Here is a 17444-nt window from a genome sequence, read left to right on the forward strand (position 1 = left end):
TCAAGTCAAAACGCAGAAACTTGAACCTACATCGACCGATGCAACATCTGCATCGACCAATGCAACATCTGCATCGACCGATGCAATCCCCAAACCGGGATTTCGGTTCACGGATGTTACAATGATGATCGGTGGGATAAGGTGTTTTATATTATCGATTTCACAAGACCTATATATGATATGATTAAAATGTGTTACACTTATAAGCAATGCCTTAACTTGGTATAAGAGATGTGTGGTTCATGGTTGAGATGGTTAAGTGCCTAAATTTAGCATTTGCTATGATGTTGTTTGTGATATTATAGTGGCTCGTTGAGCAAAAAATAACACTCCCCTACATTCTTTGTTACCTTTGGGAATTTTTATTCTTTATCCAACAGGCCACTAGGATACCATAAACAACATCATAGAAGACGTTAAATTCAGACACTTAACGTTCTTATTTGTTGTATATCACTTCACCCTCTAAAGTCATGGGATCATCTCATATACCAAGTGAAAGACATGGCTTATCAGTGCTACAAAATCTAATCATATCCTATATAGGTCTTGTGAATCAATAATATAAGACACATTATCTCACCAATCATCATCCTAAATCTTCTCCTTAACTAAGTTTACTTTCCCTACATCATCATCTCTATATGTATACCACTTTTAACTTATTACGAAGGATTGGAGGCTGGTTTTGATAAGTTTGGTTTTGATAAGTTTTCTTCTTTTAATCATCAGAATAATAAAGCAAAATGACTATCATCCATTAGAAGCAATTTAAGAGGGGAAAACTTACTAAAGATTCCTAATCTAATGTTGTGGTTCATGAAAAATTTTTGGATTGCGAGAACATCCCCATGAACTGTTGTTTCCAACGGTCGTTCAACCTTTTCATTCACTAGTACGTTCTTACAAAGAGAGATGTATCACCTTTTATTCCAAGCAAAATTAGCTTTAACTTTATAATACGAACTTCATTGACACTCCACTAAAAAAAATAATACTTAAATTTCCTAGTTTCTCTACTTTAGTCACATAATTCCACAGTCGAACTTCATCACTTTTTTTTTTCTTTTTGATGATAAACCCTATCGGCTGTCTGGTCAGCTTAGGTAGAAACCAATTGGACCAAGGCCCAACTGATAGATTTTTCACACAGCTGTGATTTTTGTTTCCAGAATGGATCAAACCTGGAATAGTTCCTTTCAACCTTTCTCCAATTCTCCTTTACCACTGGACTTTCATCACTTTAAATTGAAGAATTAGTAGATTCATTTCTAGCAGTACTACCAAAATTCTCTTTCCTTGAGAATTGTTTATCAGATCAAACAACATAATATTAAATTAATTAAAATTGAGCAAAAACGGAAAAGAAGGAAAAGTAAACAAACGATCACATGACCATCGACAACGATGAGTATCTATGGACTATGGGGCTATTATATATTAACTTATTAATCTTGATCTATATATGCTACACGGAAACAATAATTATTGGGCCGCATATGGGCTGCAGTTTGTGTCTAATGTGTATAACTTGCTCGGCAAGTCTTGTGTAGGGTTTCTTAGAGATGGAGTCGTGTATATAAACATTGTAACGCCGTTGATTAATAAACACACACACAAGACAATATGCCGTGAGAGTAAGATCTGTATCAGCTCGCAATAAAATGTCGTGACCAATCGAGCCTTTAAGATAACGAACCACCTGTAACGCAGCATCCCAATGTGCCTCAAGAGGAACTTTCATTAACCGAGACAAGATGTGTATAGGATAAGTAAGCTCCGGACAGGTAACCTTTAAATAGATTAAACGACCAACTAGTCGCCGGTAGCGCATGGGATCCGATAGTAGAGGACTGGAGTCAAGACCAAGTTTATGGTTCTGATCCATAGGAAGCTTAGAAGGCATGGCCGCTTGGAGTCCGGATTCCGCGACGATATCAAGCAAATACTTGCGTTGAGATAAGAAAATACCTTCCATACTAGGAGCAACTTCAATACCAAGAAAATACTTAAGCTTCCCCAGATACTTCATGTGAAAACACCGGCTCAAATACTCCTTAAACTGGGTCAAAGACGGTAAGTGATTACCACAAATAATAAGATCGTCGACGTAAACAAGAACACGCAAGTCTACATCGCGTCTGGTCATAATGAACAAGGAACACTCTGCATAAGATTCCTCAAAACCATATTCCAACAAAGCATTCGCCAACTTAGCTAACCAATACCTCGGTGCTTGCTTAAGCCCATACAAAGATTTATGTAAACGACAAACTTTATTTGGATGTTTGTGATGGAAACCCATAGACAACTGCATATAAACTTCTTCTTCAAGATCTCCGTGAAGAAACACATTATGCACATCCATCTGATGGACCTCCCATCCTTTAGATGAAATAATTTGCATGAGACCTCGAACTGTAGACATTTTAGCAACATGAGCAAAAGTCTCCTCAAAATCACGGCCAGCAACTTGTCGATTGCCAAGAACCACAAGACGAGCTCTATATCGCTCAATAGTCCCATCCGTATTATACTTGATTTTATACACCCATTTATTTCCAAGAGCTTTCTTTCCTAGAGGTAAATCGACAATGCTCATTGTATTGTTAAGCTCGAGTGCATCGACTTCACTAACCATGGCATTATTCCACCGATCGTCTTGCACAACATCGCTAAAACAAGAGGGTTCTATACCCGTAGTAACGACTGCAAGAAAAGCACAATGTGGAGAAGAGAATAAATCATCAGCAATATATAGTGTGTGAGAGGATACTTTGTGTTACCTGAACCCGTAGACGAGGACTCGATAATGAGAGGAGAGGGGAGAGTGTGATGGGTATTATCAGCAACACAAGCGGAATATGTGACGTAACCGGTTAATCTGGTCGAGGGAAAATTTGCTCTTTTCCCTTTGCCTAAATCGTCATCCTCATCGGGAGAAGTAGCAGCAACGACAGTTGATGGACCAGTGTCAACAACATCAGGTGTAGGAGATTCTTGAACAATAGCAACATTATCATCACAAACAACGACATCATCGGAGGGCCGTGAGTTTATAGTAGAAGATTCATCACGTAGCGGAAGCGGAGAAAATGGAACCAGATCACGACAAACATCAGAGGAAGAGACTTCCTCAGGTTTGTGAGTCACCGGAGGAGTAGTAGTCGGAGAAGCAGAGTCTAAAGTCACGGAGCTGCTACTCCCCCTGTCACCGTGTAACACCCGCAAACCAATTTTTGGTAAATTGGTAAGGGTGTCGATCGACACCTTCTCGTGAGGCATCGATCGACACCAGTTGTGGCCGGTTTGGTCGGTTCGTTTTTAATTGTCCGGTTTGCGTGGTTGGTTTAGGGAATCCCTAAATCGAGTGTAAAAGAGGGAAAACGACCCAAGGTCGTGTTTTTTGTCTGTATTCGCCGTTTTTGAGAGAAAAACAAAGAGAGAGTGTTCTTGAGCTTTTGGGAAGAGATTGAGAGATTCCTTGCTGTTCTTGGGAGATCTAAGGCTGGGAAGGTGTTAGAAGCTTGCTAGGAGTGAGGGAATTCGTTCTTGTTGGTCAGAATCTTCTTGAAAGAGGTGAGTGCATGACCATGGCTTATCTAAGCTAAGATCTCTAGATTTTATGTGATTTGGTGCTTATGTGGTTGTTTCTTTGAGTTCTCTATGGTATTTCGTCGTTGTTATGGCTGGGTTTGGCTTCTGGGAATGCGTGGAGCGGATTGGAGAAGATTGGAGGCGAGATTCGGAGTTTTTGATCGAAGGAAATCGCTGCTCGGCAATGGTGTCGGTCGACACCAGTTGGGGTGTCGGTCGACACCAACGCGAGGACGGCTGGGGACTTTGGCGAGTGTCGATCGATGCCATGTGGAGGTGTCGGTCGACACAAACTAGGGTTTTCGGGAGTGTCGGGCAGGGTGTCGGTCGACACCAGTATGGTGTCGGTCGACACCAGATTGTCAATGTGGATCGCCACCATCTGGTGTCGGTCGACACCCTTCTTTCAGCTACGACGGATTGCTGTGTGCTTTGTATAATGTCTGGTTTGTTCTATTGATTGTTGTTTGTGGCATGTAGAGATCTTATTGCTTGTGTGTATAGTCCAGTAGATGGGAGGATTGCCTCACTGAGTGTTTATCAAATACTCATGCATCTCAATTTGTGTTTGTGGTGCAGGTAAAGGAAAAGTGTGATCGTGGAATCAAGGCAATGAAGAGGAGGATGTTCTAAGGACTCGATTGGATGTTGTCTGGCATTGTTAGGTTGCTAGAGTTGGGTCATTAGAAACATTGCTAGGTTGCTGGTTCCTTGTTTCTTGTTGTTTAGTATTGGGATATTGCCTTTGCTATAATATTGGTTTGTTATTGGTTATTATTGGATATTGATTAGGCCTGGGCAAAAAAACCGGACCTGAAAACCCGAACCAGAACCGACCCAAAAATATAGACCCGAATCCGAACCCGGAACCGGTAGAATACCCTACTGGGTCCTAATCTCCTAAACCCGAAGAACCGGAACCGAACCCGAAACCGAACCGAAAACCGAATGGGTATCCGATAAACCCGAAATAAAATAATATACATAAAATACTAGTTATATTTTTATTTATTTATAACATAGTTATTCAAAGTTACAACTTAAAATTCAAAAATAGTAGTTCTTCCTAGATCAAAATACTCAAAATAACCAAAATTATATTGAAATGTTTAGCTATATTTTTTAAAAAATTATATTGAAATGTTTAGCTATATTTTATTTTAATATTTAACATTAAAATTTTTGGGTAATCGGGGTAAAATTCAAGTTATCGGATAAAATTTCGAGTAATCGGGTACAAACAAACCCGAACCCGGATGTTATCCGATTTTTTCGGGTATTTATAGGTTCTGAAATTTTAGACCCGAACCGACCCGAACCCGGTAAGACCCAAACCGAATCCGAACCGAACCCGAACCGATATTTTCTGTTTACCCTATTGGGTCCTAAACTCCTCTACCCGGAAAACCCGAACCCGATCGGTTCCTACCCGAAACCAATCCGAGTACCCGAATGCCCAGGGCTAATATTGATTATGTTATTCCGCTGTTGTATGTGTTTGTGGTTAGGTAGCTAGTGGGTATGGGACCACTAGCTGTAGTTTATTTTATTATATTATATTTCTTATTTATTAAAAAATAAAAAAAAGGTCGGTCGTTTCATTTTGGTATCAGAACCCTTACGGTTCTAGGTTTGGGTTTAGGGTTTAGGGTTTAGGGTTTAGGGTTTAGGGTTTAGGGTTTAGGATTCTGTTGTAGATGTTTGGGATTTGCATGCTTGATTGATTATGTGAGTTAGTCAATTGTGTGTGGCATGGAGTCCTAGAACATCCTCTTCGAGCCGAGTGTGTGATTCCACGGTGAGTTTATGTTTCTGTGTTATAATAGAAATTGTTTGCTTAGCCTTCTGTTCATGGTAGTGCAGATGGTTAGAGAGGATGCTTTGGCTGGTCAAGGTTGTGGACGCGGACGTGGTCGCGGACGTGGTCGTGGTAGGGGCAGAGCCCCAGTGGTTAGTGAGACCGAGGACCAGAGTGTGACAGCTGAGGGTGTTGGCGAGTCGCAGGGTGTTCCGGGGGATTTCCTGAGTTTGACAGGAGGGGGCGGTGTTGATGCTCCAGTGGCCGGTGATGCTAGGGTCCCGGGTGTGGGGGTCCCAGCGGGTGGAGTCCCTGGTGTTGACGTTGCGGCTTTGCTAGCACAGGTGTTAGAGCGGTTACCACCAGTGATACCGGCTCAGGCTCAGGTAGTGCCACCAGTGGTGGCGGAGGAGCGGCAGCCAGTGGCTGCGGATGCGGGGGTCCATGCTCGTTATCTCAGCATGTTGACAGAGATTGGTCGGTTGCGTACTAGGCAGTTTTTGGGAGGTGTAGATCCTACCGCTGCGGATGCGTGGAGGACGAGAGTGGAACGTAACTTCCATACTCTGAGATGTCCTGAGGAGTTTTGGGTGGACATAGGGGTCTACTTTTTGAGTGGTGATGCTGAGTTGTGGTGGAGATCTGTGGCTGCTATGAGGGTGTAGCGGGAGATGACTTGGGCTGACTTCGTTTTGGAGTTCAACCACAAGTATTGAGAGGCATTGGATCGTTTGGAGGTGCAGTTCCTTCAGTTGTCTCAGGGGACACGGTCAGTGCGGGAGCTGGACTTGGAGTTCAGTCGACTTCTTTGTTATGGAGGTCGGGCTATGGAGCCTGAGGAGGCTCAGATTCAGGAGGTTCTTGAGGGCTCTACGTGATGACTTGAGAGTTCACTGTAGAGGGAGGAGTTATGCTACGCGTGCAGAGCTGGTTGAGACTGCAGCAGAGATTGAGGAGGATATCCGGGCACAGTCAGTGGCGGTAGCTCCAGCAGTTCAGCCTATTAAGGCTCAACAGCAGGGTGGTTCTAGCAGGGGCGGTAGGCATGCTCAGGGAACCAAGGGGAAGTGGGAGGCTACGTAGAAGCCGAGTGGTGCGGGTTGCTTCGGTTGTGGGAGCAGGGATCACAGGGTTGCTAGTTGTCCCAAGAGGAGTGTTCGGACGGCAGGACCTCGGGTATGTTATCACTGTAGGGAGACAGGGCACATCAGGCCTTTTTGTCCCAAGTTGCAGCCGGCAGCAGTGGCAGCGTTGCAGCAGGTGCAGCCTGGAGGTCAGCAGGTGGCACAGATTGAGCAGGTGCCAAGAGTTTACACGACAGCTGAGACTGGTGGAACCAGTGCCGGGGCGATCACAAGTATATTTTCTGGTACTTTAACTTTTTGAATTTTAGTAGGTTCAGATTGTATATGTTTCCGGTGATTAAGTGTTAGGTTCTCAACACATGAGGTTTGTGTAGGGACCTTGTTGGTGGGCGGGTTTAAGTCCCACGTTATGTTTAATTCAGGAGCTTCGCATAGCTTCATTACTCAAGAGTGTGCAGTGTGCGGGGATCAGCGGGGATCCTGGAGAGTGTGCGGGGATCAGCGGGGATCCTGGAGAGCGTGCAGGAGTTGTCAGAGTTACGGGAGGCGAGTTTCTGAGAGTGATTGGACGAGCCAGAGGAATTGATATTCAGATCGCAGGAGAGTCATGGCCAGCAGATTTGCTTATCAGTCCAGTGGAGCTGTATGACGTTATTCTCTGGATGGATTGGTTGCATCGACATAGGGTGCATTTGGATTGCCATCGGGGTTGAGTTGAGTTTGAGCGTTCAGGAGGGAAGTTGGTATTCCAGGGTATTAGACCGACTTCAGGGAGTCTCGTGATCTCAGCCATTCAGGCTGGGAAGATGATCGAGAAGGGCCGTGAGGCTTATTTGGTTACTATATCTATGCCAGAGTCAGTGGGGAAGTCTACGGTTAGCGGTATTCCGGTAGTAGAGGAGTTTGAGGATGTGTTTCAGTCTTTGCAGGGATTACCACCATCTCGGTCGGACCCTTTCACCATTGAACTGGAACCAGGGACGATGCCGTTATCCAAGGCTCCTTACAGGATGGCTCCAGCAGAGATGGCAGAGCTGAAGAAGCAGCTAGAGGATTTATTGAGTAAGGGATTCATCCGTCCTAGTGTATCACCGTGGGGAGCGCCGGTGTTGTTTGTGAAGAAGAAGGATGGAAGTTTCAGGTTGTGTATTGATTATCGGGGTTTGAACCGGGTCACTGTGAAGAACAAGTATCCTCTTCCTAGGATCGATGAGTTGTTGGATCAGTTGAGGGGTGCTACTTGGTTCTCTAAGGTGGATCTAGCGTCGGGTTATCATCAGATACCGATAGATGAGGCAGATGTGAGGAAGACTGCTTTCAGGACGAGGGATGGGTATTATGAGTTTGTGGTTATGCCCTTCGGGTTGACTAACGCACCAGCAACGTTTATGAGGTTGATGAACAGTGTGTTTCAAGAGTTTCTGGATGTATCTGTCATCATTTTCATCGACGATATTCAGGTTTATTCTAAGAGTCCTGAAGAGCATGCAGTGCATTTGAGGGCAGTTATGGAGAAGCTGCGGGAGCAGAAGTTGTTTGCTAAGTTGAGCAAGTGCAGTTTTTGGCAGCGTGAGATGGGTTTTCTGGGTCATATTGTTTCTGCTGAGGGGGTTTCAGTAGATCCAGAGAAGATTCAGGCTATCAGGGATTGGCCTAGACCGCAGAATGCCACAGAGATCAGGAGTTTTCTTGGATTGGCAGGCTATTACAGGAGATTTGTGCAGGGGTTTGCAAGCAGAGCACGTCCTATGACTAAGTTGACTGGGAAGGATGTTCCTTTTGTCTGGTCAGAAGAGTGTGAGGAAGGCTTTGCAAGCCTGAAGGAGATGTTGACTACTGCGCCAGTGTTGGCTTTGCCTGAGCAGGGAGAACCCTATGTGGTTTATACAGATGCATCTAGAGTTGGTTTGGGGTGTGTTCTGATGCAGCATGGGAAGGTGATTGCCTATGCTTTGCGGTAGTTGCGGGTGCATGAAGGCAACTATCCTACTCATGATTTGGAGATGGGTGCTGTAGTTTTTTCCCTGAAGATTTAGAGATCTTATCTTTATGGTGCAAAGGTACAGGTGTTTACAGATCATAAGAGTCTGAAGTATATATTCACTCAGCCTGAGCTGAATTTGAGACAGAGGCGGTGGATGGAGCTTGTGGCAGATTATGATTTGGAGATAGCTAATCATCCTGGTAAGGCTAACACAGTTGCAGATGCTCTGAGTCGGAAGAGGGTAGCTTCGGCTCAGGAGCAGGAGATGGAATCTCTAGTAGGGGAGATCAGTGCTTTGAGCTTATGCGCTGTTTCACAGGAACCGTTGGGTTTGGAAGCAGTAGATAGAGCAGATCTTCTGAGTAGAGTGCGGTTGGCTCAGGAGAAGGATTTGGGGCTGGTGAATGCCTCTAAGGATGTGGATTCAGAGTATCAGGTCTCAGATAATGGTACTATCTTGGTGCACGGTCGTGTGTGTGTGCCCAAGGATGAGGAGTTGAGGCAGGAGATTCTGAGAGAGGCTCATGCGAGCAAGTTGTCCATTCATCCAGGAGCGACTAAGATGTACCGTGATATCAAGAGGTACTATCATTGGGTCGGGATGAAGAAGGATGTAGCTAGTTGGGTTTCGAGGTGTTATGTGTGTCAGCTAGTGAAGGCTGAGCATCCGGTTCCTGGCGGGTTACTGAAGAGTTTACCCATTCCCGAGTGGAAGTGGGATATGATCACCATGGATTTCTTTGTAGGATTGCCCGTGTCACGGACCTTTGATGCTATTTGGGTCATTGTGGACCGATTGACTAAGTCTGCACATTTTCTGGGCATTAAGAAGACTGATGGAGCAGCGGTCTTGGATAAGAAGTATGTGAGAGAGATAGTCAGATTGCATGGGGTGCCAGCGAGCATTGTGTCTGATAGAGATTCTAAGTTCACTTCGGTGTTTTGGAAGGCATTTCAGGCGGAGATGGGCACTAAGGTGCATATGAGTACAGCTTATCATCCCCAGACAGATGGACAGTCTGAGAGGACTATCCAGACACTGGAGGATTTGCTGAGGATGTGTGTGTTGGATTGGGGTGGCCATTGGGCAGATCACCTGAACCTGGTTGAGTTTGCTTACAGCAACAGTTATCAAGGGAGTATTAAGATGGCTCCTTATGAGGCTTTGTATGGGAGGCCATGTCGTACACCATTATGCTGGACTCAGGTGGGGGAGAGGAGCATGTTTGGTGCTAGTTTTGTTCAGGAGACCTCAGAGAAGATTCGGGTTCTCAAGCTGAACATGAAAGAGGCTCAGGACAGGCAGAGGAGTTATGCTGATAAGAGGAGGAGAGATCTTGAGTTTCAGGTAGGAGACAGAGTGTACCTCAAGATGGCCATGTTGCGGGGTCCGAACAGGTCATTGTCAGAGACTAAGTTGAGTCCGAGGTATATGGATCCATTCAGAGTGATTGAGCGGGTTGGACCTGTGGCATATAGACTGGAGTTACCCGAGGTTATGCATGCATTCCATAAGGTTTTCCATGTGTCTATGTTGCGGAAGTGTCTCCGTGAGGGTGAGCAGGTGTTGGCTAAGATTCCTGAGGATCTTCAGCCTAACATGACATTGGAGGCGAGACCAGTGAGGGTTCTCGAGAGGAGGATCAAGGAACTTCGGAAGAAGAAGATTCCTTTGATGAGAGTCCTGTGGGACTGTGATGGTGTTGAGGAGCACACTTGGGAGCCAGAGGCAAAGATGAAGGCAAGGTTCAAGAAGTGGTATGAGAAGCAAGCCGCGACTTGAGCTTGTTTAGCCTAGTCCCATCTGTAATCCGTGGCTGGAGCAGGAATGGAGTATTTCAGCCCATCTTTCTTGTTACTCGGTCGCTTGGGGTGGTTGGTTGTGCGACTCAGTAACAAGATGAGGTGGTGTTGGGGTACAAAGTTTCCGTGAGGCGGGGTTGTGAAGGAAAGTTTCCTGAAGGAGAAGTTTCCAAAAGTGGAAAGTTTCGAAAAATGAAAAGTGCTAAATATGGAAAGTTTTATGGGAGTTAGAATTTGTCCTTTTTAGCGGTGGAGAGCCTTAAAGGGGGCTTGTGTGTGGCCTTAGTGGCGGAGTTTTGAGTCAGTGTGCCGTGTGCGGCGGTCTTTTTAGACAATGTGTGGTCTTTATGACGGGCTTTTTAGCCAGAGTGTCCTTGTGACGGTCCTCTTTAGGACATTTGTGTGGCCTTGGTGGCGGTCCTTTTTAGGACATTTGTTTGGCCTTTGTGGCGGGCTGTTTAGCCAGAGTGTCTTTGTGACGGTCCTTCGGGACAGATGGCCTTTGTGGCGGGCTGTTTAGCCAGAGTGTCTTTGTGACGGTCCTTCGGGACAGATGGTCTTTGTGACGGTCCTTCGGGACAGATGGCCTTTGTGGCGGGCTTTTTAGCCAGAGTGCCTTGGTGGCGGTCCTCTTTAGGACATTTGTTTGGCCTTGGTGGCGGTCCTCTTTAGGACATTTGTTTGGCCTTGGTGGCGGTCCTCTTTAGGAAATTTTGTTTGGCCTTTGTGGCGGCCTTTGTGGCGTGTATATGATCCTTGTGTTGTCATGAGGTTTTCCGGTGAGGGAATATTTGGTTGGTAGGACATTGAGATGTTTTTACGCGAGCCACGGGAAGGAAACCTGGATAGGGATAGGACTCAGACGTGTTCAGAATTGTTTGCTCGCGACTCTTGGGGGACTTAGGTTCTCCTAGTACTGCCATATTCAGAGACTTTGTGGCTCGGGAGTATGGTTGGTATATCGACTTCGGATGACGATCCGGGGGCGCGCTGTAGGGTGGCAACCTGAGAGACGAGTTTGGACTTTTCCTTATATATATTATGGCATTCTGACTTCGGCCTGATGGGGAGCCATCATTTGGCATGCAGACTTAGGTCTGATGAGGAGCCAATAAAAACTCTAGGTTTAGGCCTATGAGTAAAGGAAAGTCCAAAAAGTCAAGAGCAAATGACGCCTGGAGCGTAAGTCTATCGCCTAGAGGTGACCTTCTGTAGATCGGTCGAAGGAGTGCGGGCCGTGGAGACGGTTGCGCGGGAGTCCTTGGCTGATGGTTGTTCGAGATTCGAGGACAAATCTAGATTGGTGGGGGAGAATTGTAACACCCGCAAACCAATTTTTGGTAATTTGGTAAGGGTGTCGATCGACACCTTCTCGTGAGGCATCGATCGACACCAGTTGTGGCCGGTCTGGTCGGTTCGTTTTTAATTGTCCGGGTTTGCGTGGTTGGTTTAGGGAATCCCTAAATCGAGTGTAAAAGAGGGAAAACGACCCAAGGTCGTGTTTTTTGTCTGTATTCGCCGTTGTTGAGAGAAAAAAAAAGAGAGAGTGTTCTTGAGCTTTTGGGAAGAGATTGAGAGATTTATTGCTGTTCTTGGGAGATCTAAGGCTGGGAAGGTGTTAGAAGCTTGCTAGGAGTGAGGGAAATCGTTCTTGTTGGTCAGAATCTTCTTGAAAGAGGTGAGTGCATGACCATGGCTTATCTAAGCTAAGATCTCTAGATTTTATGTGATTTGGTGCTTATGTGGTTGTTTCTTTGAGTTCTCTATGGTATTTCGTCCTTGTTATGGCTGGGTTTGGCTTCTGGGAATGCGTGGAGCGGATTGGAGAAGATTGGAGGCGAGATTCGGAATTTTTGATCGAAGGAAATCGCTGCTCGGCAATGGTGTCAGTCGACACCAGTTGGGGTGTCGGTCGACACCAGTTGGGGTGTCGGTCGACACCAACGCGAGGACAGCTCGGGACTTTAGCGAGTGTCGATCGATGCCATGTGGAGGTGTCGATCGACACAAACTAGGGTTTTCGGGAGTGTCGGGCAGGGTGTCGGTCGACACCAGTATGGTGTCGGTTGACACCAGATTGTCTGTGTCGATCGACACCATCTGGTGTCGGTCGACACCCTTCTTTCAGCTACGACGGATTGCTGTGTGCTTTGTATAATGCCTGGTTTGTTCTATTGATTGTTGTTTGTGGCATGTAGAGATCTTATTGCTTGTGTGTATAGCCCAGTAGATGGGAGGATTGCCTCACTGAGTGTTTATCAAATACTCATGCATCTCAATTTGTGTTTGTGGTGCAGGTAAAGGCAAAGTGTGATCGTGGAATCAAGGCAATGAAGAGGAGGATGTTCTAGGGACTCGATTGGATGTTTTCTAGCATTGTTAGGTTGCTAGAGTTGGGTCATTAGAAACATTGCTAGGTTGCTGGTTCCTTGTTTCTTGTTGTTTGGTATTGGGATATTGCCTTTGCTATAATATTGGTTTGTTATTGGTTATTATTGGTTATTATTGGATATTGATTATGTTATTCCGCTGTTGTATGTGTTTGTGGTTAGGTGGCTAGTGGATATGGGACCACTAGCTGTAGTTTATTTTATTATATTATATTTATTATTTATTAAAAAAAAAAAAAAAGATCGGTCGTTTCACACCGGAACCGGGTTGGAATTCCCAATCACCATCGGTTAGAACCAGTGGTTCCGTGAGAGATGATGACACATCAGGCTTTTGTAAATATGGAAACACGTTCTCGTGAAACACCACATCTCGAGAGACCAAAAATTCATTGGTTGTCAAGTCACAAACCCGCCAACCTTTCTTGCCAAAAGGCTAACCAACGAATATACACCGATGACTCCGCGAGCCAAACTTGTCCTTATCGCGAGCGCGCAAATATGTATAACAAGAAGAACCAAATACACGCAGCTGGCCATAGTCTGGTTTGACACCGGTTAAAACCTCATAGGGTGATCGTCCCTTATGTAGCTTGGAAGGAGTGCGATTAATAACATATGCAGCAGTAATAACAGCCTCTCCCTAGAATAAAACCGGCAAACCAGCTTGAAATAACAGAGATCGAGCAACGTTAAGAATGTGACGGTGTTTACGCTCAACACGACCATTCTGTTGAGGTGTACCAACGCAAGAGGTCTGGTGGATAATCCCTTTACTTGCAAAAAAATTTCCCAAACAAATAAACTCTGTACTGTTATCACTACGCACCATCTTGACTTTCTTATCAAACTGACGTTCGGAATAAGCACAAAAATTTTCTATCAACCGTCGTACTTCAGACTTGGCAATAAGAAGATGCGTCGAAACAGATTGAGAAAAATCATCAACTATCGTTAAAAAATAAACGACTCCACAAGAAGAAGAAACACGGTATGGTCCCCAACATCAACATGGATTAATTCAAAACACTCCGTTGTCTTATTGATACTATCATAAAAAACATCAAGAGTTTGCTTAGCCCGATAACAAACGTCACAAGGACTAGGACTAGCACAATTTGAAACACCAGAAAAAACGGGTAATGAAGAAAGAAAAGAAAACGCCAGATGGCCCAACCGCTGATGCCACAAAGTCTGATCAACCGAAGCCGCCACACAAGTCACATTAGTAGTAGCCACATCCGTTAAATAGTAGACTCTATCACTCTCTTCACCGGCTTCAATCAGGGTCCTCATGAAACGTTCATGTAAAACACAAAGAGTATCAGTAAATAACGCAAAAAAATTCTTCATTTGCTTGAGAATCTTCGAAACTGATATTAAAGAACAATTTAAGTTGGGGACATAAAGAACATCCAACAAGGATACACGATCTGTGAGATGGAGAGTGCCTTTACGATTTGAAAACGTAACACTACCATCAGCAAACCCAACCGAGCAAGATGGTGTGTCAACCAAATCAGTAAGAAGAGAAATATTTCCCATCATGTGATGAGAGGCTCCTGTATAATTGATCACATCGCCAGGAATCTTACCAGAGAGCTTATAAGGATTGCTTTTCATCTTTTCAAGAGCAACCAAGGAAAGAGCTTTCCAATGTTCAGGAGAAAAATCAGAGATAGTGATGTTAGGACTGGTAGTATAGGCAGCAACACACCACGTCCATGACCAGCTCCTCTGCCATGACCGTGACCAGCAGCAGAACCTCAGCCACTTTTCCGAACGTTGCGTTTGGTATACCATTCCAGATATCCAACCAATTGCCAACAAAACGCCTTTTCATGGCCAGTGCGACCACAATGAGAACAGAGCAAACTACGCTCCCGACCTGAAGGTTCCACACGTTGATCCCCACTAATCAGAGCAGAAGAAAGAGAGTCAAGTTGAGCAACAAAACCAACAGCATCCTGCTGTTGTTCACGAGACCGAGCCGCCAAGATCCTCTGTTCTTCACGGATAACTCGTGAGTAACCTTGATCCAAAGCTGGAGAAGGATCAACATCAATAATCGAATGAATCACATTCGCAAACCTGGTTTCGTCAAGACCCATGACAAACTGATTCACCTTCTCCTCTTCTCTCTCTGCGGCAATCGTTGTGTAAACACCACAAGTACAACCATCACAAGAACACATCGGAAGAGGTTTGTAAGTGTATAGCTCATCCCACAAAGCTGCAAGCTTCCCGTAATAATCAATTACGGACTGTCCCTCCTGGCGACAAAGAGCGATTTGAGAACGGAGATGATTAACGTGAACTTTGTTCCCAACCGAGAACCGTTTGCGCAAATTCTCCCCAAAGATCACGAGCACTAGTGTGATACAAAACTGTGGAGCATACACGAGGTGTGATCAACGTACGCAACCACCCAACGACCACGGAATTGACCGAAGTCCATGATTCTAAATCAGAGCTATCTGCTCTGGGTCTCTTCAAGGAACCGTCAATAAAACCAGTTTCTTCTTTGCACGAAGAGCATTGAGCATCTCCAAAGCCCATTCATTGTAGTTGTCACCAGTTAACGTAACAACTGAAATCATAGCACCAGGGTTGTCCGTTGAAGACGTAGAGTACGAAGCCATCACCGTGTTTTCTCCGCTGGTTGAACCAATGGCGGCGAGAGCTCCGGTTTGTGTAACAGATTGTGTCCCTTGTGTAGTCATAACGTTGAACTTAAAAAAAAACAGAGACACCAAACAATGATAACGAAACAAAGAGATCTCCACACGAGACTTGAAAGATAAAAAAAAACAATGATCAACCGATCAAACAAAAGAGAAACGAAAGCGAAAAGACAAGATCAACTGATCGAAAAAAATTGAGAAACGAAAGATTTAGGTTTCAGGATTTTGCTCTGCTACCATGTAGAATAAAGAGAATATGTGTGTGTGTTTATTAATCAACGGCGTTACAATGTTTATATACACGACTCAATCTCTAAGAAACCCTACACAAGACTTGCCGAGCAAGTTATACACATTAGACACAAACCGCAGCCCATATGCAGCCCAATAATAATCAAAAGTCGACAGAGAAAAGAGATAAAGAGCTATTAGAATTGGGCTAGAGACACGTACTTGTTCTGGTTAGTGGTGAGTCACGTCGTCAAAGAAGAGATGAAATCGGGAATGAAAGTGAAGACGTCAATGACACACACGTGAAGAGAAGAGGTCGGTGAAGAATAGAAAGGCTATGAGTCGATTATATATAAAACCCTAGAACATGCCCTTTAATTCCTTTTTCGTTTGAGTTTTTTTTAATAGTGAAAGCAAGAGTCATAAACCCTAGTAAACGAGAAGAGAGGGTGGCTCAAAAGGATAACTTCATCTTATTATTGCTTATTACATCACATAGTTTTTATATAGACAAGCCTTAGGTTTACAAGATTGGCATTGTTCTCGGACAAGTGTCATCATTTGCAGAGGATTGCAGCTCCTAGAGGAGCGAATCTGTTCACAGTTTGGAACGCTGTGTGAGCTGTAGAATAAGCTGTCTGCAATGGTTTGACTGTACGGCAAGGTGCACATGGTTCTGCTTTGTTACCGTTGCAGAGCATTTCTCGAATTAGAATCTTAATGGGCTGGACATCCTTGAAGAGGCCCACCTTCTTACCATGTTGGACCGAAACAACAAGAGCAGTGTTGTTCTGCTTTACATCCCCCCTCAAACTTTGTGTGGGCGGTGAGACTACACCAAGTTTGAACTTGAGATCATTGAACACAGGGATTGGTAAGGATTTTGTGAAGATATCTGCCAATTGATGAGCAGATGGAATGTGATAGACCGTCAGTGACCCTTCTGCAACATGTTCTCTCCCATAATGATAATATGTCTTGAAATGCTTAGACTGTTTGTGCAGAGTGGGATTTGCAGAGAGATATACCGCAGACATATTGTCACAGTACATCTCCGGGACTTGAAAAGGAGGCATGCCAATGTTCTCTAACAGATCTCTTATCCAGTTTACTTCAGCTGCAGTGTCGGATAGACAGCGGTACTCTGCTTCAGTGTAGCTTCGTGAGACTGATGGTTGACGTTTAGCCGACCAAGAAATGATATTTGTGCCAAGAAATGTGCAGAATCCTCTTGTGGACCGACTAGTACTTTGACAGCCTCCCCAATCACTGTCACTGTAGGCACGTAAGGTAGAATCAATGTTTTGACTGAAAGAAAGACTATGATCAATGGTACCTTTGATGTATCGAATAATCCTTTTGAGGAGAATGAAATCTGCCACTGTGGGTGAGTGCATCCTTTGATACACCAAATTGACTGCAAATTGAATATCCGGTCTGGTCAGAGTGAGATATTGCAGTTTTCCAGCCAAACTTCTGAAAAAGTTGGATTATCGAACATGTCCTCTTGTCCTCTTGTCCTTTGACTTTCTGAAGTTCCTACGGTAGAGATGTTGCAGCAGGAGTACAATCAGTCATTCCTGCAGCAATAAGAAGATCCTCTGCATATTTGTGTTGATTGAGAAATAAACCGTCAGGATGGTAGTGATATTGTATCCCAAGAAAGTAACTCATCTTCCCCAAATCTTTCATACGAAATTCTTCACTTAGATCTTGGAGAAGCTTGTTGAGCAGCTCCAGATTGCTTCCTGTCAAGACCATATCATCAAAGTAGAGAAGCAGCACGATGATGTCATTACCACTGTCATACACGAAGAGTGAGGGATCCTTCAAACTACATGTAAAGCCAAATTTTAGAAGAAATGTGTTGAA

The 17444-nt window shown here is 44.6% G+C and overlaps 1 protein-coding gene across 1 annotated transcript; it reads right to left on the minus strand.

Moving 5' to 3' along the window:
* Positions 1–1468: 1468 nt before the first annotated feature.
* On the minus strand, positions 1469–15380 carry LOC147932889 (uncharacterized). Its single transcript, XM_087477215.1, has 5 exons — positions 15159–15380; positions 14458–15044; positions 13835–14350; positions 2787–3208; positions 1469–2709 (listed from the first exon to the last, which is right to left on the minus strand). The coding sequence occupies exons 1-5, from the start codon at positions 15378–15380 to the stop codon at positions 1469–1471; spliced, it is 2988 nt and encodes a 995-aa protein (XP_087333341.1).
* Between the last annotated feature and the right edge of the window lie 2064 nt (positions 15381–17444).

Source organism: Camelina sativa, chromosome 12 (assembly GCF_030686135.1).
Source record: "Camelina sativa cultivar CO46 ecotype springtype chromosome 12, ASM3068613v1".
Classification (NCBI taxonomy): Eukaryota; Viridiplantae; Streptophyta; class Magnoliopsida; order Brassicales; family Brassicaceae; genus Camelina; species Camelina sativa.

Coding starts and splice junctions, on each gene's coding strand:
- LOC147932889 (XM_087477215.1), bottom strand. CDS start 15,380: ATGACTACACAAGGGACACAATCTGTTACACAAACCGGAGCTCTCGCC. Junction 15,045..15,158: donor AGAAACTGGTTTTATTGACG/GTTCCTTGAAGA, acceptor TATGCTCCACAG/TTTTGTATCACACTAGTGCT. Junction 14,351..14,457: donor TTGGTTGGATATCTGGAATG/GTATACCAAACG, acceptor CTATACTACCAG/TCCTAACATCACTATCTCTG.